The following is a 25,502-nucleotide window of genomic DNA, read 5'->3' as shown; positions in this document are numbered from 1 at the left end:
AACATACACTGCAAAAATGTAAATCTAAAGTCATTTTTTCTTAAAACAGATGGAGTTTGTCTTGATTTGAGGAGGTAAGTGAGACACTTTGCCAATGGAGAAAGTTTACTTTAGAAAAAGGAAAAAAGCAATCACTTTTTCTTATTTCAAGTGCATACTATCAATTTTTTTATTTTGACAGTAAAAATGCTCATATCATTGGCAAATCATCTTATTTTCCAACTCAAATTAAAGGTAAATACACTTAATTTAAGATTTTTTTTTTACTTATTTCTAGACTTTCTTTGCAGTGTATATAAAGGTGGTTGAATATAAGTCTTTCAGCAATTGTGCTACTTTGTGTTGCTCTATCAAATAAGATATTGAAAAAATACAAAGAAGTTTGAGGTCATAACACAACAACATGACAAAAAGTTCAAGGGATAAGAATATTTTGTGAGCACTGTAACTTTATGATTGACAGAAAACCTGCAACTAGGTATGTTTCATCCATGGGAGGACAAAGAGGTTAATGTGGAAATGTAATACAATGGAATACAAGAAGAAAGTAAACAAATAATTCCTGTTTTTGTTTTGTTTTTTGGTTTGCATAAATTAAAGCAAATCTGCCCCAGACTGCTGTCTTAACATCTGCTAGAAGAAGTTATCATCCCCTACCATAGACGAGGACTGTGGCGGAGTTGCTTTTGCGTCGAGCGACGATGTTTTTGGCCAGGCACGTGTAGTTGCCAGTGTCCACGAGGCGGGCTTTCTTGATGATAAGATTGTGGTCAGGAGTGATGAAAAAATTGGGGTCGTTCACTGGGTCGAGCACGTCCTCGTTCCTCTGCCACTCCACCTGGAAAACACATTTCCTCAGTTAAAACCCACCACAGGTTGATACATGCAAAACAAGGGGAATTTAAGGTTTTAAAGTGGTTTGGTGCTCTGAACCAACTTTCCGTTGATTTGAAAATATATTACTTTTTCACTGTGAAGAGAGCTGCTTTTATTTTGCTGCTGCTGGTGGTCTGTGAGCAAAGCCAATCATGCTCTGTAGTGCCTCCGCTTCTCTTTGCAGAAGCCAAAATTGAAGTTATTCCTGTCCTGGTGTATTCACGGACCGGCTCGCTTGTTTTGCTGCTCTCACTTGACCCCTTGCCGTCTCCAGAGAAGCGATGGTGTGGCAGCATTGTTGCTGGTATTACTGCCAGTTGCGATACGGCGTATAATTGGGCTTTCTTCCTTTTGCGAGCGCTATCTCTGTTTTTCTCCCGCGGTGACTTCTGCTCTGATGTTCTTTTCTGTTGAACCGCGGTTGGCACCTTCCTTCCCATTTCTCTCCAAACGGTCCCTGCTCTGTCGAGCTGTGATTGGCTTGTCTGCCGTCTCTCGTCTCTGGGCTGTCTGAGCTACCAGCCTAAGCTCCTGTTGTGTAGTTATTAGAGCAGTTAGTGCCTATCTGGGACCGGGGAGGATGCGGCACATGAGGTGAAACAGCTGGCACCACTCTGGCCCTCTAAACACACACCGGCAGAATATGAGAGGAGAGAGAAAGCGATGCAAGCAGAACAAGAGAGGAGAGAGACAGAACGCGATAAGGAGAGAGCGAGACAAATAGAGCCATTCATTATGGACAGGGCCTTTAGAGATGCCAAATGGGGAGTGAAGCCTCGGAGCCTGAGCTGAGTGATGTGACGAGAAAATGTGATATATCGCTTCTCAGAGATGTAAAAGAGATCATAAATCAATAACAGGGAATAATTAGAGGTGTAATTTATCCATATATGGATGGTTTTTCACTGTGGAAAGCATAGAGATGCAGCAGAGTCACTTTTTTCCCCCGCCCCCACTGCCCCTCTTGGAGAGGAAAGAGTAAAATGATGCTAGATGTGAGCCTATAAATATCATGTGTATCTGTGTCTCACCTCAGCTTGTGGCACTCCCTCGGGGGGATGGCAGCGCAGTAACACCTCCTGGTCCAATGCAACCTCTTTACTCTGTGGCTCCTCCTCAAAGTTCTTTCTCAGGTCTTACACAAAGAAAGACAGGGAGGGAAAAAAAAATGCCCAGGAAACATAACCAATTAGGATGTTTGTTAAACTTCACAACATATGAAAGAATCCGTTAGAAATAACACACAAACTGGGTTTGGTGATGTTTTTTTTTTTTTGCAATTCCAACCCTTGAAATGTTCAACCGTGGCCTCGTGTCGCACTCCAGTTGGCCTCTAAGCCACAGTGGAATCAGTGGCACCAGCCTTGTTGCTTATTACAGGCCGCCTGGCTGGTTCAGAGATGTTTGTCTGCTGCCAGAGGGACCTGTGCTGGGAAAAGCAATTGCATTACCCCTTCCTCCCACCCAGCCTTCCTCCCTCCGGCCTCCATCTGTGTGACGGCTTGGAGCAGCCGCACGAAAAACAATGCCCCGAGGCGCCTGGACAAGAGCTCCTGCAAAGCCCGCCTGGCTGCGTGGGGGCTTCACTTTATGTCTCATTGAGCAATCTTGTGGTTGCATCAAGCCCTGCAATATATTTGTCTGTAAACCCCAGCTGTGAATTACACAGGTAGAAGTGGCCTGGCTTTTCTTCTTGCAAAAGACAGGGAATAAACGCAGGCCTATTTGGAGCGGATGAGACAAGCAGGCGGCCGATAGCTGGCGGCTTGGTGCAAATTTGATGTGTTCACCCCATGTTTTTACTCAGAGCAGAGCAATGTGTTATCGTGTTGCAGGGGGGCTGAGGGTGGATTCCTTTAAAGGAGATGTTGAGCCTGTCCTGACCAATCGCACTGGGGGAAACGTTGAGACAAGCGGAGAGTTTCATGACATTTAATTTAATTAAAGCAGATAAAATGGGACTGGAGGACATTTGAGATGTAACAGTTCTCGAAAGCTCTAAAGTGTGTGAGTGTAAGTGGGTGGGGATAAATATTAGAAATGTCTCCTGATCCATAGCTATTCAGGCGTGTGTGTCCTATCTTACATCTCTCCGAAAAGGGTAGATAATGAATGTGTGTTTTCAAAAAAGCCTTGTGGTTTGGTGCCTGCGCTGCATTTCCTTGTGTCTGGAATAATACATATTTATGTGGGAATTAATAGGCAGAATGCTGTAAAATGCTCAAATGTAAAATGGCTCCTTCTAATAAAGCTTTTGAGGCGGCGGTGAGGGATGCGTCTGCGTTCCCCAGGCAGATTTATGATTGCTGCACAGCAATAAATTTCAATTCTGTTTTTATTCAAGTTACTTTCATAGGGATCATTGCTGATATACTGTAGCTTGTGAGAAATATGCTCATGAATACTTAAATTTAGTGTTCCACTCCCCCCCGCCTTTCTGCCTTTCTAAGCTCTATCGCATTGTTTTGAATTGTTCATTCAATAAACCGAATCAAAGGAAAAAATATTTACGGTACCTCATAACCGTACCCCTACTACTGGAATCCTATTGGATTATAAGGATTGTATTATCTGCTTTCAAATGGTTTTCATCATACATTTCAAACTGAAATTATAGTTTTCTATCAATGATATGTCAGAAACTATCACGTTGTCTTGTGGCGTACCCCAGGGCTCTGTTTTAGGATATATTCTATTCTGTTTATCCTATTTAACAGTTGAGACGCATACAGCTCTACTGTTCTTTTAATTAAAGAGAGTTTCATAAATCAAAGTCCTTTCACTTGTCTTATATTTAACACTAAATAAATGCCAACTAATTCTAGCTTAACTCAAATAAGAATGAACCCTTGATGATGCCCCCTGAAAATAAGATTTAACAAATTACACAATTTCTCTTTGTTTAATATAAACTCAGAATTCTGTCAAAAGTGCAAAGAATTACTGATGCGAGGATTTTTATTTAAAACAAATGCATGTAATCTAGTATTTTGAAAGTTTTATGCTTAAAGATTCAATATCAGACGGCACCCAATACAGAATATCAAAATCATGGCTGTACGCTTCCCTGCGCTCCTCTTGCTTTTTGTGTGCTTGTAAATTCTCACTTTAAAGGTGGAACCAAACTGATAAACTGCTTGTGTTTGGCTACTTTTCAGGAAATTCTGCATCCACTGTTTTCCTCCTAGTTGCGGCTAGCATCTTCAGGCTAGCTGTTCTCTTTGAGTCTGACTTTGTATCTGACCATCTCTGTCATCCACTGAGAATTTTATAAAAACTATGCTGGAATAAAAGAAAAAAATGCAAACTGATAAGAAATGCAAATGTCTGTGTTTAGTAGGGTTCCCAACTCCCTGAAAATAAAAAGGGGACCGCTTACGTGCGTGCCAGCTGACCGATTGCCTTTACCCCTTCTGGCGTGGTAATTTTTTTTTTTATACCCCCCCTTTGTGTGGGAAATTATTATTTTTTTAACTATTTACTCAAATCTGCATCGAATTAGATGCATACCTGTGAGTGACATGAGATTATGAAAAACAAATTATTATCAAGCAATTCACTTTAACACAAAATAAACTTTGCTGAAAAAAATAAGTATCTTAAACATAAGCCTGTCCTGCTTAACTTCAAACTGTAAAAAAATTTGATAAAACAATAAATAAATAGTGCACATTTTTGGTGCAACAGCAAACTTGTGCAAACTTGTACACATATTTGTCGAAGGTGCACCGCTCCCAAAAGCAGCGTCGGCATTTAAATTATACGGTATTTTGGATCGTCAGCTCATTGGTCACAACGCAGAACAGGGTACCGGGAACAAGTTTACCGTAAGTTTTGTATCTAACGTGCCCTTTATTTTCCATTAGCTTTTTACTGACTATTTTTTAACTCTCACAGTAATACGGAAAAAAGTGCGTTCCTTTTCCACTAAATACAGGACAGGTACTTTTATTTTTAAATACGGAGCAATTCCGTTTTTCAAGGCATGGTTGGCAACCCTATTGTTTAGCCATAAACAAGAGTTAATTCCTGCCCCAAACAGTGAAACTAAAGTTAGCTTAGCTCATAAAAAGTTCCTAATTTAATATTAATTATTTCAGAGCATATTGCTACTGCTGTGAGAACGCATTTATGACTGTATTAAACAAAGGTATTTAATGATGACTTCAATTAAAGACTTTATAACTTTGTTAGGGGAACACTGGTTAGGCTAAAGATGCTTTGCTGATATTACTCGCCAACTAGGAAGCAAACCTTAGAGGAGGAGTTTCCTTAAAAGTAGCCAATCACAGACGGTTTATTTTCTCAGGTTGGTTCCTCCCTCAAAGGGACAAAAGTTGACATGATAACAGAACCAGGTCCATAGCTGAGTGGGAGAGAAGAAAGAAAGAAGGCACACTAAAGTAGTATGACCTCATGATTTTCACACACTGAGGGCCTTATCCTGCCTGCATAAAACATTTATAATGTGCATGGAGACTAGTTTAGGAGCATGTGTTTAAAATAAAACTACAACTGAATATTCATCATGCTTGTGGACTTTTGGCAGAATACTGACTTCATAATTTACTCTTTTCAGTCCAGCCTTATAGACCTGGATGTCATTTTTTAATCTGAAATATCTGTAGAGCAATAAAGCAATCAAGCAGAAAATGTTATTTCCTTCTAGGAATATTTAAAAACTGGGAAGTTTCTGGTTAAAAATCTCACGTTGGCAATATCAATTCATGGTTTTATTTAATCTCCTTTGAGCTACTGTAACATTTTATTTCTATCTTCAAACAAGAAGGAACTTCTTCAGATTATTCAAAACTCGGCTGCTCGGTTGTTAACCCACATGAATACAAGAGCAGTAGAGCTTCCCTTCACTGGCTCCCAGGTTACTTTAAAATTCACTTTAAAATTCTGATTTGAACTTTAAGAGCTTTGCAGAGATAAGCCCCCCTTACATTTCAGATCTGATCCAGCTTCACAGAACATCCCTCCAGTTAAGGTCATTGGGTCAGATTTTTTTGGCCGTACGCCGTACAAATTTTAAACAACATAGGATTTGGTCGTTCCAAGTAGTTGGCCCATTTTTACATACGCTATTTTCTAATTTTATGGTCTGCCTCAGACCTTCTATTGTGTTTGTGTTTATATATACACATGTATGTGTTATCTGCAACAATTTTTGATGCAAAGTCTGTAAAAGATACCATATAGATACATTTTAACAACCAAGTTACCTCACCGCTTTCTATTACAGCACATGTGTAAAACTACAGGCTGACTATGGTCCATCATGACACTTTTTCCATCACTAAAGAACAAGAATAAAGGCCTATCAAGACATGAAATAGTGATACATTTATTCTAAAGAGCTCAGAGTGGCTGAAATTGCTTTTTTTTATATAATAAAAAAAAAAAAACCTGAAAGAAGCAACCTGTAAAATAAATGGGGGTAAGTTTATAACACCAGAGCAGCGTGTTTTTTGTAAATGGATGAAATCGAAAGTTGAATTTCTTTAGCTGCATCTGGCCCTTTTAGAGACTTGATGATGCTGAAGTGACCTGATATAAAAATGAGTTTGAATATCTGGTTTTAGACCTATCCCAATACAACTTTATAGATAAATAGCCAAAAGCTACACAACATTTATTAGCAAAGAGTGTTTATTTTTGATTCTTTACTTCTTCACTGTCATATAAAATTAATTTGCATGGTATAGCCTACTGTTATTTTGTTACATGGACATAATGGAAGATAGTCTTCCAGTTTTTTTTTTGTTTAACTTAACTACCATTAAATTTGATCAGAAATCATATATAATTTTTGCTAAATTGCTTGAAAAAACTTTTTTTATTTTTTACTTTTATCGACATTTTTTGCAAGTTAAAGCCTGGTAATGTGTATAGAAATCCAATTAATATATATTTATATATATATATATATATATATATATATATATATATATATATATATATATATATATATACATATATATATTTTTTTTTTCCTCTCACCTTAGTTTCGTAATATAAATGACAAATGCTATATTGTTTTCAAAACCTACCTTTGATTTCAATCATTCCCTCTGGGAGGTGACCTTAATTAAAAGGGCAATGAAATTCAAGCTGTGAAGCAGGCGTGTAAAATAATCATGTTTCACAACAAGTATCGAAAATATAAAACACTAAATATTTACAGCTAGTGGTATCACACAGTGAGCTAGTTTATCAGTTATGGGTGCACATCTATGAGCAAAACGGGATGAAATGATGTTACTCCGAGCTCTGGCAGCCAGACTAATGGATAGGTGGGGGAAAGAAAAAATCCTGATTTTGCAAAAATTAAATCTTCATAAACAAAAAAAATTTATCAATCAATACAGTACAATCGACTAATGAACCAGCCCTAATATGAAATTCTAAAACATCTAATTTGCTTTATACTAAACATTATGATCACATCAGCATCAATATATTATTTGGTGTAGATTAGTATACATTGTTTTCAGATTGCTAATTAATTAATATCTGACATTCTATGTTTGATAATTGAACTTTACTAAATTTACCAAGACGTTAGATCATAAAACGTACATTACTTTGCCTTTAACTAGTTGCTTTTATTGATATTTAGATTTTTTTTTTTATATCAGCGGTGCTGCTGCTATCAACACCTTTGTTTATAGATGTTGGGGATCGGCCTGTTTTCCAGTGTAGTCCTGTTTCTCTGACCGTGACTGGCTGAGCCTGGTTCTGCTGGAGGTTTCTTCCTGTTAAAAAGGAGTTTTTCCTCTCCACTGTCGCTACAAGCATGTTTAGTGTGAGGGATTGCCTTCGAGTCAATGAGTCGATGCAATTAACTAGTTTTCCTTAGATAGAAAACTTTGAATCAATCTGACTGGATGATCTGGTAAACTGTAAAATGCCTTGAGATTATATGTGTTGTGAATTGGCGCTATATAAATAAACAGAATTGAATAGTAAGAGCATTACTAGATCAGTAACTAGTAACTAATAAAAAATGTGGAAGAAAGCGCTTTGAGACCAAAACGTATGTATTTAAGATGGATTGTACACTTGGTAGGCGTCATCCTAAACATGCCAACCCCACTGTAAAACACAGTGGTAGTGATTCCATGTCATGTTCTATATGGGGATGCTGGTTAGAATCGATGAAAACACAGATGGAATAAACACAGAGCAACCCTGATGGTAAGAGACTGCGAAAATATTAAGACATTTTGTAGCAACGCAGCAACCCTGGACATACAGGCAGAGCTGGAGGGGAATATTATAGATGAAAGAATATGCATCCCTAAGGAGGGATCTGTCAAAATCCAGATCTTAATCCACTGTGTCTATATTTCTGTAGACATTCTCTGTAGATGGTTTTGTGCCATATAGATACACTGAACTGAGCAGAGTAGATTTTATCCATATTTGCAGTATTATCTCATACCCAATAGAATATGTCGGTATTTCTGGCTGAAATATTGGAAAAGACAGAAAAAAAGTGGATATTAACACTCTTCCAGGGCTTAATTCTAAGAGTATTATGCGAGGGATCACAATGATTTCTTGACTAATTGTTAGATAAGTTAGTCACTCTCATTCCCAGTTCTTCCCATAAACTCTTTATTACACCAAAGCATGCAAATGTGAGCACCTTGTTAAGAAACCCATGCATTTCTAATGACGGTGAGATCTTTTTAAGTGCACTCACAAGCAATCCTGATGTACGCCTTCTGGCTCTTCTGAGTTCCAGTGGTGCTCCAGGCGACGCACTGACACCAGTACTCATTGAGGCCAAAGACTTTCTCCACCTGCTGCCTGGTAACTTCAATCGTCACCTGCATGACCGGCAGTGCTGCAAAACAGGTACAGAAATAACAGCATGGTGAGCATTTCCTCCACATCAAGCTTGACTGCAGCAAAAAAAATTTAACGACTGCATTTTCTACCTTGAGTAATTAGAAGAAAGAAAAAAAAGAAAACGGCAGGCAGAGATAAATGAGGAGGCAACCATAATCCTATATAAACAGAGGGCTTGTTAACTGAGGAGAATGAAAAGAGCCTCACAGCGATCCCGGTTTAATTTGTATGCCGTTAAAATGGCAACAGTTGGGAAGGAACGGCAGAGCTTTAAACAAAAACTGCAAACAAAAATACCCCGCGTACCATGCTTCACTATTATCAAATCCAGAACTGGGAGGAAGAGTTCAATTTATGAAGCATTCCTACCACAGAGTAGATATAAAAGATTTGGCTGCAACACAAGGTTAAAAATAGCTTTATTGCTTTTCTGCCAGACTGGACTGACAAGCCTTCTCTAAATAGAGCAAAATTGGGACAAAATCCACCAGCCCAACCTGTCAAAACACTATAACATTGTCACAGGCTTATCTACGTTGAGAAATCTTTCATTTCATTTTCTTTCGCTGTTATATTTGTTATATGTATATATATATATATATATATATATACATATATACATATATATATACATATACATATATACATATATATATACATATATATATATATATATATATATATACATATATATACATATATATACATATATATATACATATATATATATATATACATATATACGCATATATACATATATATATATATGCATACATATATATATATACATATATACGCATATATACATATACATATATATATATATACATATATATATATATATATACATATATATATATATATATACATATATATACATATATACATATATATATATATATATACATATATATACATATATATACATATATACATATATATATATATATATATACATATATATACATATATATATATATATATATATATATATACATATACACTATATTGCCAAAAGTATTTGCTCACCTGCCTTGACTCACATATGAGCTTAAGTGACATCCCGTTCCTAATCCATAGGGTTCAATATGACGTCGGTCCACCCTTTGCAGCTAGAACAGCTTCAACTCTTCTGGGAAGGCTGTCCACAAGGTTTAGGAGTGTGTTTATGGGAATTTTTGACCATTCTTCCAGAAGCGCATTTGTGAGGTCGCACACTGATGTTGGACGAGAAGGCCTGGCTCTCAGTCTCCGCTCTAATTCATCCCAAAGGTGTTCTATCGGGTTGAGGTCAGGACTCTGTGCAGGCCAGTCAAGTTCATCCACACCAGACTCTGTCATCCATGTCTTTATGGACCTTGCTTTGTGCACTGGTGCACAGTCATGTTGGAAGAGGAAGGGGCCAGCTCCAAACTGTTCCCACAAAGTTGGGAGCATGGAATTGTCCAAAATGTCTTGGTATGCTGAAGCATTCAGAGTTCCTTTCACTGGAACTAAGGGGCCAAGCCCAGCTCCTGAAAAACAACCCCACACCATAATCCCCCCTCCACCAAACTTTACACTTGGCACAATGCAGTCAGACAAGTACCGTTCTCCTGGCAACCGCCAAACCCAGACCCGTCCATCAGATTGCCAGATGGAGAAGCGCGATTCGTCACTCCAGAGAACGCGTCTCCACTGCTCTAGAGTCCAGTGGCGGCGTGCTTTACACCACCGCATCCGACGCTTTGCATTGCACTTGGTGATGTGTGGCTTGGATGCAGCTGCTCGACCATGGAAACCCATTCCATGAAGCTCTCTGCGCACTGTTCTTGAGCTAATCTGAAGGCCACATGAAGTTTGGAGGTCTGTAGTGATTGACTCTGCAGAAAGTTGGCGACCTCTTCGCACTATGCGCGTCAGCATCCGCTGACCCCGCTCCGTCAGTTTACGGGGCCTACCACTTCGTGGCTGAGTTGCTGTCGTTCCCAAACACTTCCATTTTCTTATAATACAGCTGACAGTTGACTGTGGAATATTTAGGAGCGAGGAAATTTCACGACTGGATTTGTTGCACAGGTGGCATCCTATCACAGTTCCACGCTGGAATTCACTGAGCTCCTGAGAGCGACCCATTCTTTCACAAATGTTTGTAAAAACAGTCTGCATGCCTAGGTGCTTGAATTTATACACCTGTGGCCATGGAAGTGATTGGAACACCTGATTCCAATAATTTGGATGGGTGAGCAAATACTTTTGGCAATATAGTGTATATATATATATACATATATATATATATACATATATATACATATATACATATATATATATATATATATACATATATATACATATATATATATATATATATACATATATATACATATATATATATATATATATATATATATACATATATATATATATATATATATATATATACATATATATACATATATATATATATATATATAAATAAATATATATACATATACACATATATATATATATATACATATATATATATATATATATATATATATATATATATAAATATATATATATATAAATATATATATAAATATATATATATATAAATATATATATATATATATATATATATATATATATATAAATATATATATATATATATATAAATATATATATATATATACATATATATATATATATATATATATATATATTGTAGATAGTGCGATTTTTTTCCAGAGCTTCCAGCTCAGAGGTTTGACTGAAAGTGTTTCACAGACTGATCGAAGGAGAAAGACTCTGACCAGTTGCATTCAGATTCATTGAGGGAACCCTCTTTGTCGGCCATTTGCATAAAAGCACTTTGAGACTCTCTTCCACGTCGCTCACACTCCTCATGTGTCTGAACTGATCGTTTGCTGCACTGGTCTGACGATGGCGGACATGGCAGCTGCCGCAACAGCAAACATATACAGCAATTATGTCCGGCCTTTTTTGACATTTGCAAGACAACAAAATGCATATATGATAAAATGCATGGATGCTGCTTTATCCTGACTGCTCCAGCTCCCATGGTGACTTGAGGGGCGTCTCTACTGCCGGCAGCCGCACTCAGTGATGAGTAGCTGTGAGGGTCACTGGCAGACTGCCATGTATTAGTATCTAAGTGCAGCAGATTTTTCCAGATGTGATCACAGTAAATGTGACTGCATGTGCTGTGAATCTAGCCCTAAAGCACAAGCAGAGTGTTAACAACAATATATCTGCAGGATTTCACCAATATCTTTAACAAACAGAATAACGCGTTATCTCTGCATGCCTATGTTGCTTTTTAAAATGCTGCCAATTAGTGTCCAAAGAGGAAATTGATTTAAAATCAAAAATGCCTTATTTAGAGCCTGAATTTTGTCCTGCTCTTTGTCTTTTTGAGGTCAAGCTTTTTGGTTGAGTGTGTTTATGTGCTGACATAAGTCTGCAGCCAGAGTGTTTGACACAGGCTGAGAGAGCACCTAAAAGCTTAAACAAATGGCTCAAGTAACAAAATGGGCACTACAGCGAATGAACAAATGGAGCAGAAGAAACACAACTTTTTACTGCAAATCAGCAATACACCAGCAGCTTTCCCTTTTTAAGGTGCATAGTCACATTATTGGACATTTTAATTTATATGGCAGTGACTCAGTCTGGTTGCGTACAACGCTTTTATGACAAATCACAAAGGTCTGCTGGTGTAGAATCTGTTATTTTTTTGTTTTTTAACCTTTTTTTGCTCAATTCGTTAGTAAATGTAACATTTCTGTTTATATGGGATTACGTCATTGTGAACATGTATAATTGATAAACAAGCTAAAGCAATGGAGGCGAGCCAGTGTGGAACTCCCAGCATAGTTGCAAAAACAAAATCAGTCCAATATTAAGTTTTCAAATAAGAAGTTTGATTCCAAGAGGGCTAAAACTTGAGTTGAGCTTGGAAAACAGTAGAATCATTAGAGTTCACTAAAGCTGGAGCTAAAGCTCAGGAAGCATCTGATGTCGCTGTAAATTTGATAGATGTGAGTACATATACTTGCTAATAATTCTACTGGTGTTAGCAATGCCTTATTCTAATCAACACTTATTTAGAAGCTACATCAATGGCGAACATCTGAATTTCTTTTACTTTAGCGGGACTGCCAGTAGATGGCGCCAGGTCTGTTTATGTAAGCTCTTTTTACCTGGTGCTGGGATTCAATTTAGGCTCAAAAAAGGATCTGCAAAACATTATCAAGATAGACTTTTTGAGAGTATCAAATCACAGTAAACCACAGAGGAACTGATATGGAACTAAACCAGTACTTATTAGGGGACTTCTGGTTGGTTAACATAAAATAAGAGTAAAAAATCTCAGTCTTGGTTTGGAAAAAAAACCAAGCTATTATTTTTATGGGGTTCTGTCATAGTTCTGGTTCTGTTATGTTTTCTTTGGAGTTTTCAGTTTTACTTTGCTCCATGTTTTCTTGTTTTAGTGGTTTAATTCTTATTTTGTTGTGTTTTCTGGTTGTTTTCAGGTTTTTATTTGTTGCCCTCTGCTGCCCTCTTGTGTTCTCCTCTTTCTGTAGCCTAATTTCCTGTCTGCTCTGTTCACATCTGCTCCCAATCTGCTCGTTAGTCCTCTCTTTGTTTCAGTCTCCCATTCAGTTCCTCAGTGCTGGTTCCTCGTCAAACTTCCTCCTACTCCATCTCTCTGAGTCTTCCTCCTCGTGATAGTCTTCCCCCAGATGTCTCCATGGTTTCATGTTTGTTTGACTTTGTTTTCATGTTTTGATTTTTGAATTTTTGGATTTCCTGCCTCCGTTTTTAGTTGTTTGTTTATTCATCATTAAATCATCAAGAAACTCACCTCTGCCTCTCTGCCTCTGCATTTGGGTCCACAAACCTCAACCAAATCCTGACAGGTTCATTGTGGCAAGCATCACATCAAGTAGTTTTGATGACCTAATAAATACATAACCAGTACTTGATCATTATTTAGTGTTTTTGTGTCCGTTTAAGTCAAGTGAAACTACTGTACCCATTTGTTCCTGGTTAGCTATTCTGTGATTCCTCGGTAACCAAAGAGTAAAAATTTTTTGTACCTAATTGCAAAATGTTACTGCCTTATTTTATCATAATGAACTGGATTTTTGTCTTCTTCATATTGGCATAAAACATAAAAAATAAGTTATTTCATATTTACCACATAATAAATAAAAACAAAGCATTTTTTTTTGACAAACAAAACAAACTGGAAATTGTAAAATCCGGTCCAGTACATCAAAAGCCGACCAACCCTTATATTTTCCTATTTAGAAATCAGAAAATGAATTACACTATATAAAATATTCGCCCATGTGAATTATTTATTGATCATTTTATTAACTTCTCATAAAGAAGTTGATGACTGCAGCAAGAAAAAAACAAACAAATAATTGCTGCTGTAAAGCAAGGACTCACATCTAAATTTAAAATGAACTTCCTAGAAACCCACTCAGCCTTGCATGTAAAGTACAAGAAAAGCAACAACTGATAGCCCCTGATTAACACTGGGCTTTGAGCAGTTTATATGCACAAAACAGGGGGATATACCTGCATACATACATTTAAAATCTGGCCCTGAGTGCCAGTCGGAGCTTAGTGTTGCTCTGCGTATAGCATTTGATTAATGCAAACCTTCTTTTTCTCTCTTTGCTGGAGGGCGAAAGGACCACAGATCTGTATGGAGATGGATAGCACGAACAATAGCAAGCCGAGGTGAGAAATCCTAAGAAGAGCAATTTGAGGCTCTTCTTGCTAGGCTAATTGCATTCTGTTTCTTTATCTCTTCCTGTCTCTATAATTACCTGCTTTCTGTGTCTGACACCTTCCAGTAACACCCCTCTGAGTCACTCTGTCCAATTTCACTCCAATTAATACAAGGACAAAACAATCTCATCACTTTTAGAGCAAAATATACATTTCAGCCACTAAATCATTATTGGACAGGCTTCTAAGTTTACCTCTTTTGTTAAAAATATACTTTTTTTTACCCCTACTTAAATATATGACTGGTACAGACATGACATATTTACAAAAAATTAATAATTTATAGGAATAACAGCCTTCTAATAATCTGCTCTCTTGCAATAGAAGCGTTAAAAATAATAAAAAGGGAAAATCTTGCACACTTGCACGTCCTATCTACTAGAAGATACTACGTGTGCTCTTAACATTCCTGTTAAATGATAATTAAAACATGACACCATTCCCTCAGTCTTCAGTTTGATCTGCGGCCCATTTATAAATGAGCTCAAATCCCAAACCCCGGTAAAATTACAGTTTAAAAAAAAATTAAAGGGTGATTATGTGATTGACACCACAGGAATCCTGGGCTTACAGCTGGAACCCCAGTGAGTTAATTTTTAATGGCGCGCAAGGGGCAACTTAGCTAGCTGTGCTTAGCCATGATATGTGTTGAAAAGCACACATAACGTTTATAACTGCAAGGATATTTATGAAAGGCTTATTAATAGGGGACAAAAACAACATTTACACCAAAAATTAAAGTGTTTTATTGAAGAATTTGGTAACTAGTGAGATGGATTAAGCTATGACAGGCCAAATAACTAAAAAACAAAACAAATTTTACTTCAGCCTTTAGCTTGTCACCCGTTACATTTCTGTTGTACTTTTGTGAAACCTATAATTACCTAGTTTAATCTAAAAAATGCTGTGACAAAAGGTCAACCAGAGCTGAAAGTTGAGAAACTGCAATTTTAGCACCAAAATGCTAAAACTTTCTCGCTCGGTACTCCTTTTTTAAGGATAAACTGTCTTCAGAATGTATATGGAGCTACATAATGTCCTGAATTGCAACTAACTCTATATTATCTGTGTAATATAGTGCTTTGATCCAGGATTTAAAAAAAAAATCCTGTAAATTACACTGCATTAAAAGTCAGTACAAAACTTATGCTCTTGGTCAGTTCAAAAATAAATTTTATCCTACTAACAGTGATGCTAAAGCTTATGGTGAGCAGTGGATACCTGGTAATGACATGAAAAAATGGTGGAAAATATTGGCAAATGGCAACAAATATTTTCATTGCAATGTTACAAAATATCTGCAGCTTTATGTTCTTAATAACAAGAACCCTCATTTTAATTTTAGGGGATTAGATATTAGAAATTAGTTTTTTAAACCAGCTACAGCTCTTGTCAAATTTGACCCGTGGTTTAAACGCTTTTCATTGATATGTATTTACCATTTCTTAAGTAACAACTGAGGAAACTGTTTTTCTTTCCTTTTCTTTTACGTCAAAAAAACTACATTACATAAAAAAATTATAAAAATACATTAGCAACAAGTCATTTCAATTCAGAAATACCCTGTTGATACCTAGGAGAGATTAAATAATGTAGTAACTCAAAAGGGTCGCTATAAATGTTGATGGCTATAGGCAGTAATGGTCATCTGTAGCTTCTGTGTAGGACAAGATCTGTAGAAGCCTTTGACTGAAGACACTCTTTTAACGAAGAGCATGTTCACTGTTTAGTCTTAGACAACTTTTATTGTAATTTTTATACACAGTGTATACAAAACGAAATTTCGTTTTGTAAACCTTTCAGACAGTAACTGAGCAATACTTGGCAGTGAAAGGTAAAATGTAAACAGGGTGGGAGAAAGACAAGGTGCAAAAAACATTTATATGGAAGTTCAGAGAAGTGCAAAAAAAAAAGATATCTAGGGTGCAAAAATGCAGTTGAAAAGCATTTTTTTAGTTGAGTTCTGTTTGGTTTGGTGATAACAGAGTGATGCAGAGTCTCGATTTGTGATTTAGAGTGTTTTTTTTCAACAGTTCAGCAATCTGATGGCAGTGGGGAAAAAGCTGCTACAGAACCTGTTGTTCCTGCAGCAAATGCTGTGAAGCCTCTTCCTAGAGGGCAACAGGGAGAACAGTCCATGGTGGGGGTGTGAGGGGTCACTGATGGTTCTATGGGCTTGGGACACACAGCGCTGGAAATGGAGGGAAGAGGAGCCCAAATGATCCTCTCTGCTGTTCTCACCACTCTTCTGACCTTCTTCCAGTCTAAAGTGCAGCCTCCACACCACAAGATATATTTATATATAATCAGGGTTTATACAGGAATGAATAATTCTAATTTAATGTTTTTTTAATGCTCTTTTAATGCTCTTAGAAATAATTTTAATGCCACCAACAGGTAATCATCGACAGGCTGCAGCCATGCCCCAAATTCCTCGTTTTCCAACCACTTTAGTTGAAATTGGCAATCTTCCCAATTCTCTAGCTTTTTCTCCAACTCAAGCTAGTTTTCTGAACATACGTCTTTGCAATCAACCGGAAGCAGTTCCACGGAAATATATCGTGACATAATATGTCTGACGAAATTGTTTTTATAAAAATGCTTTTTTTTTTAAAGAAAGCATTTTAAATGCCACACGAAACACATTTAATTAATTTTAATGCCAATTGAGGCCTTAATTTAAAAAATAACAATTTGATGACATTTAATGATTCTGAATGACCCGCGGAAACCCTGATAATATTAATTTTATGAAGAATCCTTCTCTGTAAAATCATCTCCACAGACTCTAGAGGAGTTTCTAGAACAGAGACGACCATCTTTATCTGCTTGTTGTGCTTCTCTAAGTCATTTGCTCTGATACTGTTATCCCAGCAGATGATGTCACAAACTCTCCACAACAGACGTTCACTATAGAAGATATGCAGCATATTGCTGAAAACATTGAACACCCTAAGCTTCCTTACAAGGTACAGTCTGCTCTGTCCCTTCTTGTAGAAGGAATCACAGTTACTGTCTCAGCCCAGTCTGTTGTCAAGATGAGCAACAAGGTATTTATACTCTTCCACCACCTCCATTTCTTCTCCCATAAAAAGCCTGCTGCTGGCTGGCTACTGAGCCGATACTGATAATTTTACAAGGTACTGTCAGAGTTTTATGGACTTAATGTAATTAACAAAGATGCAAAAATGCTAAAACTAAATATTCCTCTTAATAGACAGATTGCCATTAACCTGCAAGAGTTAAATTTGTAATTGAAATAGAGAACTAGAGTAGAGATGCTACTGAGATGCAGCAGTATGTCAAGAAACTGTCCAATGTTAGTCTAGCTTGCTATGAGATACTTACTGTTTTTTATATATTGAATAAAGTGAAATGCAAGTAATCATCAGTTAATTTGTAAATCAATTCATTGATAATAATCATAATTTGCCTGTAAACCATGTATTTCAGCCAGTTTAAGATCATTGTTAAGGAAGAGTATCAGACTACCCTGTTTACTTGGAGTTAGAAATAAGTTTCTAACTTGTTTACCATTATTTTGGGGAGAATTATTTACAGTAAAAGTCTGCTGCTTTCTGTCTTGCATTATATTAACAAGCTAGAAATGACTAATAAATAGACAATTCTTGTTCAATAAAAGGGAGAATATCAATTGTTTTGGCTGGAAAGCTTAGCTTGTTTTGTTATAAGTTAACAAAAAAGTACATCTTTTTTTAGATGTTCTTGCTTCTACAAAGCAGGGCCTCATTTAGTGAAAGTAAAACAACGCATATAATTTGCTGATGCATAAGAAAAAAAAATCTGGTTGCAGTTTCTCTTCTAAATGATCAAAACAGAGATACATAAACATATTTTGATGCCAAACTTAAACTTTATGAGCCAAGATAATAAAAATAATAAAAACTACTTCATATACTTACTCTTTAGTAAACTTTTTTTTTTTTTTCCAAATGAGACATCTTTCTCTTTTATGTTTCTTATCTTTATATTTACCTCTTACTCTGGGACTTTAAGCAACAGCCCCAATAATTTTCTGTGGTTTTCAGCAACATGATGTCCTGCAGTCCAGTTTACAGTCTCTCCCTCTTTCTGGCACTTTAATGACCTTGTCAGCATAGTTTATGCATAAATAAGCATTTTCTGAATCAATATTCATGACAAACTTTAGATCTCTTAACATTGCAAGCACTTATTTTTCCTCACACAGCAGAGCAGCTGGAAACCGACTCTGATTAATCATTCTTTTTTATGTGTAAACATACAAAATCATATTTACATGATGAAGCATCAGTTAAAAAACAAATAAAAGGAGTAAAGGATTGATTACAAAATCTAAATGTCACATCACAATTAATTGACCCTGAAATGTTCATAAATTAGTTTATTTTTCATATGAAAGCTTTTGACTTCAATACTTGCATTACAAATATAAAAAAATAACTAGTTTCCATTCCTCTAAACCAGAGGTCTTCAACAGGGGGTCCGCAACCCCTAGGGGGTCTGCGGAGGTACTGCATGGGGGTCGAGAAAGTCTTGGTTGATTCCTTTTTTTTTTATATTCCCTCCTGCAATTTTTTGGACTAATTAAAATGTCTTTAAATACACATCAACATGAATTCAACACACTGTAGTAAACAGATAAATGAAAGCAGAAGATGTCTTTCAGTCATCAATGCACACATACAGCAACACACAGGAGCTCTTTCAAACCTGGGCACCGTTTCATTCACAACACCTGTCCAATCAACCAGGAATCAGATTCAGAAATACTTTAATAATCCCAGGGAGAAATTACTTTCATTACATGACTCCATCTGTAATAGTGACTATAGGACCAGTTTGATATAACACAATTTCATACAATATATATAATTAGGGGGTCCCCGCTCTATCTCGCAATTAGTTTGGGGGTCCTTGGCTTTGAAAACGTTGAAGACCCCTGCTCTAAACCCTTAAGATAATAACTTTCAAATATGGATGTAGACAAAAAAATCGATTGACGATTATTGACGATTAATGGTTTATTAGATTAAAATTGGTTCCATATGATTAATTGATAATATCCGCGTTGCCCTCCCCAATAGAGGAAACTGTTGTTTATTCTGATGAAGAGGCTTACTGGTATTTGCAGTAGAAGTAATTCCAGAGCAGATGAATTAATGGATCCAGAATCCAGTTCTGGATTATTTTTTTCTCTTTAATTGTTTGAAAAAGGCTCAGAATGAATTTAACACAATTTTGTTTGTAAATGTTACAACTCAATAAAAAAATGTCGCCCATTTAACCACAGAATTACTTACTTGGCTAAACACAAAGCAATATAAGAGTGAAAGTCCACTTCATGCAATAGTCTGACGTATGTCTGAGCGAAATACCCTGCCTTATAACAAGAGTTTTACATCTCTGTACATTGGAAATCATAAATGTTTTACATAATTCCTCTTTTTTTATTCAGTAACCAAATAATTTCTTGCCTTGTTATATCTTCTAAACATTTATTGTTATATGTTTATTAGGTCAGAAGTTGATAAAGCTGGCACAAATTTTTTTTTAAATCCATCCATCCATTTTCTGACACACTTAATCCCAAGTGGGGTCGCGAGGGGTGCTGGTGCCTATCTCCAGCTTTCAATGGGCGAGAGGCGGGGTGTACTTTGGACAGGTCACCAGTCCATCGCAGGGCAACCCAGAGAAAAACAGGACAAACAACCCTTCACACACATTTACACCTAAGGAGAATCTAGAGAAGCCAATTAACCTAACAGTCGTGTTTTGGACTGTGGGAGGAAGCTGGAGTACCCGGAGAAAACCCACACATGCTCAGGGAGAACATGCAAAAAAACTCCATGCAGAAAGACCCGGGACGGGAATCCAACCCAGAACTTTCTTGCTGCAAGTCAGCAGTGCTATCCACTTACCACTGAGCAGCCAGTGTATAAAATTTTTTTTTATTTTTTTATTTTAGCATATTGTAAAAAAATATTTAGGCCCTTATCTTAATGGAAAGAGTCTTTTGACGCAAAAGAAAAAGGAGTTATTTTATTTGCTGATGTGCGCTGATCATAACTCTATTGCTAAACTCAATAAAATGTTGATTATTTGCTTATCTGGAACTTGCCTTCCTATTTTAAACATCTAAAAAAACACCAAAAAATTACAATAATACAATATAAATGATGGATTTAAATTGGCTGTGTTCTTATGTGCATGTCAGCAGGTATTGACTGTTTTTGCTCTGCAGACACAAACAGGTCCATTCTTCATGTGATCATTAAAGAGACAAATTTTCCTCAGATCTGAATCGCCACAGATATTTCAAAATAGATTCAACTCTTTTCTGAAAAAGGCAAAAACAAGTGTGCACCAACCTTGGTTGTGAACAGTTATTTTCAAACTGTAACATCTTCAAAGCTATTATGGAGCTTCAGATATGTTGATGAAAATATGAGAATCAGCTTGTGTTTAACTGATGAGGACATATATGATAACAACCAGAAAACAGACAGTGTTTAAAAGATATTGAGTGAATCAAATCCAGGTTTTCTCAAAAGAGAGAAAGAAAGCTTTTAAAAAGGAGCATCAGTAAAAGCTTTTGGGCCATGAGGTCAGCTTAAAACACTCGATTTTTCCTCCAGACTGCCGTGGTTTTAAGAAGACTAGAGCAGATGCAGAACGACTGACTTCATGAATAACCCCGACCTCACATTTGTGTGAAAGCGCTTGTTGCAACAGGCCTCCAACTAACACTAGATCCCCTTGCACACGCACAAAAGATGTGTCTATATTCAGTTTATTGTGATCAGACAGCGGCAGCGACAAGATTATTTACAGATGCACTCCATTCAAATGTGCGAGAAGAAAAGTAACGGTTAACAAAAGAAAAGAGGTCACACTGTCAGACATCTTCCTCAAGATGTGTGTGTGGGCAGGATGAATCTTCCCCTGAGCCAACAGGGGCTCAACACACACAGGGTAAACATCCCTGGACTCAATCCCGGGTGAGTCGATATTGGTCTTGTCTGAGTGCAGGACTTTATTTTTCTCCCCCTCACTCTTGTTTTTGCTGGCTCTGACCTCAATTCCATAGGGGTCATTTGCTTATCAAAGGCAAGGACTGGAACTTGCAGGTCCTGAGTGTGTCTTCATTGTGAGCAAGGAAATTCAATTAGACGGTGCCCCTTCTGTGTGTGAGGGGTACGACTCATCAGTGGATATAGGAGGATTAAGGTTGGGTGAGTCCACATCAGGGGTGCGCAACAATTTCAAGGGAAAGAGTTCACAATGGCTGAGGAGAAACATCACAGATGAAGGCTTTTATGAATGAACTGTCTGCACATCCAGGCAACAAGTCAAAAGCAAACTGAGGTGTTCTATTTCCTCGCTGGATCATCTTTCAAACAGATGGTAGCGGTGTCATAACCGTCACTTCAGGTTCTCAACGCTTCCTTTCAAAGACACTAACAATGCAATGATCTGCAGACAAATTAAGCATTGGTGGAGGTAAGACATCAAGACGCCAGGTCAAAGTGTCAGAAATGAGTTTGGAGGTAAACAGACTGTTGAAATGAAAACAAAATAGAGTTATAAGGCTACATAGCAGCTTTAGTGGTTTTTGGAATCTGTAAACTGTTTAAGCCTTAAACTTTGAGGATTTTCAGCCGAATTTGAGACATTGTTGTGGACAAATACTTTAATTATGTCCTCCAAAAAAAACTAAAACAAAGCAAAAAGTATCTATACAGAAGATGAACCCTAAGATCTGGTTACTTTGCAGGGCATTGATCTACAGGATCGTTCTAGAAACAAATCTGTTAAATCCTGTCAGAAGATGAATAAGCAGTCTTTTTTAAATGGAGGAACTTGACCAACAACAATACTAAGGTAAGCAGGCATTTTAAACAATGCTTAATTTGTACTAAGAGGATAGTGACTGAAAAGACTAGATTAAAGTGGCTAAAAATGAGCCTGCTCTGCAGGATTACCAGATTAGGCCTCAGTAGTAGAGTAAGGATCTGAATTATCTTTGGGTAGAGTCACCACTCCATGGCTTTTAAGGGAATTAACCGAGGTGGTTCAGGTCTCTGATTCAGACGCTTCTTCGATTTTCTCAGTTTGCTGATTTTTCAGGCTTGTCCAACTGTGAACTTGATGGATGGATTAGATATCCCCTCTGGCATCGGAACACCCTTCCTAAATGAACATCTTCAGGGGGTCTTTGAGTCTCCTAATCTTCTTTGGGTTTTCCTCTCGGGCCTGTTACCTTCCGCCTCATCTTATATAAGTAGAAAATGATTGATGAATGAATGGATGGATGGAACATGGCTTACAGGCTTAACTTTTCGCACTCTGGCGAAATAAAAATGTTTTCCTTTAAGAATTTAAGAGTTTATTTTGAAGAAATTCTCCAAGGGAAGAGTTTAAAAAGTAAAATAATTTATTTACAAAAAATAATTAAAGCAATTTGTGTTAAAGACTGCATAGTTACCCTATACAGATATTATAAAGTTAACCCCGGGGTCAGAAAGCCAAGGGCTTTACTGCTTTATGACCAAGTCTTCAACTTTCTATTTCCGTGTAAAGTAGACGATGATGAGTGGCCTGTACTAGCTGGCTCTGCCATAACTGTTTCTGTCGCCTAACAAGGATAAGGTGGCCTTCTGGGTGAAGCATGGCTATATTAAAGAGCTAAAGGAGGCAGGAGCAGAAGGGGCGGAGCTAAAACGAGCACAGAGTTCACCAGGAATACTTCAAGACTTTGCGTTCAGGCATGCTAGCGGGACAGCGTTCTGGGTCAAGGCTCTGCCTCCGGTTATGAACAGCTTTTCAAGAGCTTTTTTTGATTGAGCTGTCGATTTTCTACAATGAATGTCCCCTGCAAGGCCCCTGCTGATGGACTGAATGTCGTTACAGATTATTCATGGCTGACAAACATGCGTGCAGGTAGTGCTCCAATCAATCCAGAGAGGTTCAGACCAATGCCACTCCAAGGAGACCAAGCAGCTTCGATTAGAAGCTGAAAAGAGTAAATAGTGTAGGTTAGAAGAAACACTGATGATGGTAAGTGCATAAATTACTGCTCTGATATTCTGATGAGTTTCTGGATGATCTCAGAAACATAATAGGATGCAGAAGGGAAGTCAAACGTAAACCATGTAAAAGATATGAGCTTTGCCACGCTTGAAATAATCAAACTGGTTCAGTATCTTTCAACTACTCAGGTAACATGTGAGTTGGTTGGTTTGAAGTTGGCATAAAAAAAACACTCTTAGTCTCTTGGAGGGAATTAAGAATTTAAATAATATCTTCAAGGATTTGTTTTATTTATTTTCATATAATAAAACAAAAATATTCAGCTGCGATCAGTAAACAGTTTGAAAGAAAAGTCAGCAAGTGTGATGATGGTCTGGCGGCTTTAATTAGGGTGACCAAACGTCCGTATTTCCCGGGACATATCCGTATTTCACGTCCTGTCCCGGGCGTCCCGGGTTTTTTTTAGAAAGTGAGGAAATGTCCTGATTTCACTGCGCACGACGCTCCGTGTGACGTAATCCCTGAGCCGCGTCAGTGCAGGCAGCCCTGCTCTTAATCAGTGGCTCTGTTCAAAAACCTGGGCTGCATCCTCCAAGGACGCGGTCTACCTAGACTGGATCCTTCGAAGTCCTTGAAAATAAGGAGGCTGGAAGAGTTCTGTCTGTAAATTCGAACAGGTCCACCCTTCGGCGGGTTTTACCGCCGTATGCTCTGTTGCTTAGCAACCGTGAAAGTTGACACACAAAGCAGGAAAAGAATTAATACCGAGGTTTTCATACCGGTTTGTTTATTTATTTATTTTTTAAAAAGTTAAAGTGAACAAAGACTACACTCACAAGAATCCAGAGTAGAATAAAGGTTCCAACCATTGGGAGCAGGAACAGATCAAATCAAATGTAATGATAGAAACCTTAGTCAGTTAAATAACATGCTGCTGTCATTCTGCACATCTCTGATGTTGCTGCTATTTTCAAATATCCATTATTGTAAAAATGTCCATAGCTGCATATTGGTTATTTATTCTCCAGTTTTATATTGTTAAAACACTTTACAGAATTTTATTTTTTATATTTTAACTCTTCCCTATTATGTTATTCTTATACATTTCTCTAAGGTCCTCATTTGTGTGACCATTTTCAATAATCTTTCTGCTGCTGTAAATTTGCCCATTGTGGGACAATAAAGGGATTTTCTATTCTATTCTATAAAAAGGTTAGAAATATATAAGTAAATCTAAACAATGTATCTACAAAATATATCTGCAAAATCTCTAATATTCAACAACAAAAATACTTAGTTAAGCATATTGTGCAAAACAATAATAAAAAAATTAAAATCCTATCAGATTTATAGTTCCCACTCTGCAGATCTATTAGAATCTGTCCTTAAATTACAGCCAAACTCATTTACACAGTAACAGATTAAAACCTTTAGATAAAACAAACATTACCGCCACATATCTGACTCAATAACCATTAAAACAACTATTTTCATTAATTTCAGATGGAACTATTCACAGAGTTGTATTATTATATTAAACTGAACTTCAAATTTTCACAACTGTTCTGCGCCAAGTAACATTTCCTCTGATCACGGAGCAAATCCCGATGATGAGACATTTGTTCTTTCAATATCACCCCCCCCACACGCTCCTAGGTGTCCTGGTTTTCCCAAATGAAAATATGGTCACCCTACTTTAATAAATGTAGAGTAGGAAACTTCACGTCAATTTTTAAAGAAATTGTTATTGATAGAGAAGACATGGATAAAAAGATTTCTTGGCTCATTCAAAGTTTGTCAAAACAGAAATATTTCATTATTGTTGAAAGGCCAATGCCAAGGCACACTCTTCATGTTTTACAGCTGCTTGGTGACAAAAAAGATACAAGGCTTGCAAAAATATTCAAGCCCCTTGAAATTTTTTGCATTTTGTTTTGATT

General features: G+C 37.1%; 1 protein-coding gene across 4 annotated transcripts in view; it reads right to left on the bottom strand.

Moving 5' to 3' along the window:
- The window catches only part of unc5a (unc-5 netrin receptor A), a 249,116-nt gene that overhangs the window by 75,202 nt on the left and 148,412 nt on the right, over positions 1-25,502 (bottom strand). For all 4 annotated transcript variants that reach the window (XM_038284572.1, XM_038284573.1, XM_038284574.1 and 1 more), the window contains exons 3-5: positions 8,591-8,734; positions 1,908-2,011; positions 658-838 (exon numbers count right to left, since the gene is read on the bottom strand). In XM_038284572.1, coding sequence (XP_038140500.1) covers positions 658-838; positions 1,908-2,011; positions 8,591-8,734 — 429 coding nt within the window. The remainder of the gene's footprint in view (positions 1-657; positions 839-1,907; positions 2,012-8,590; positions 8,735-25,502) is intronic.

This window comes from Cyprinodon tularosa, unplaced genomic scaffold (assembly GCF_016077235.1).
Source record: "Cyprinodon tularosa strain WSP-4 unplaced genomic scaffold, ASM1607723v1 ctg20, whole genome shotgun sequence".
In the NCBI taxonomy this organism is placed as follows: Eukaryota; Metazoa; Chordata; class Actinopteri; order Cyprinodontiformes; family Cyprinodontidae; genus Cyprinodon; species Cyprinodon tularosa.
The sequence above is the reverse complement of the archived record's forward strand: the minus strand, read 5'-3'. Positions and strand labels throughout refer to the sequence as shown.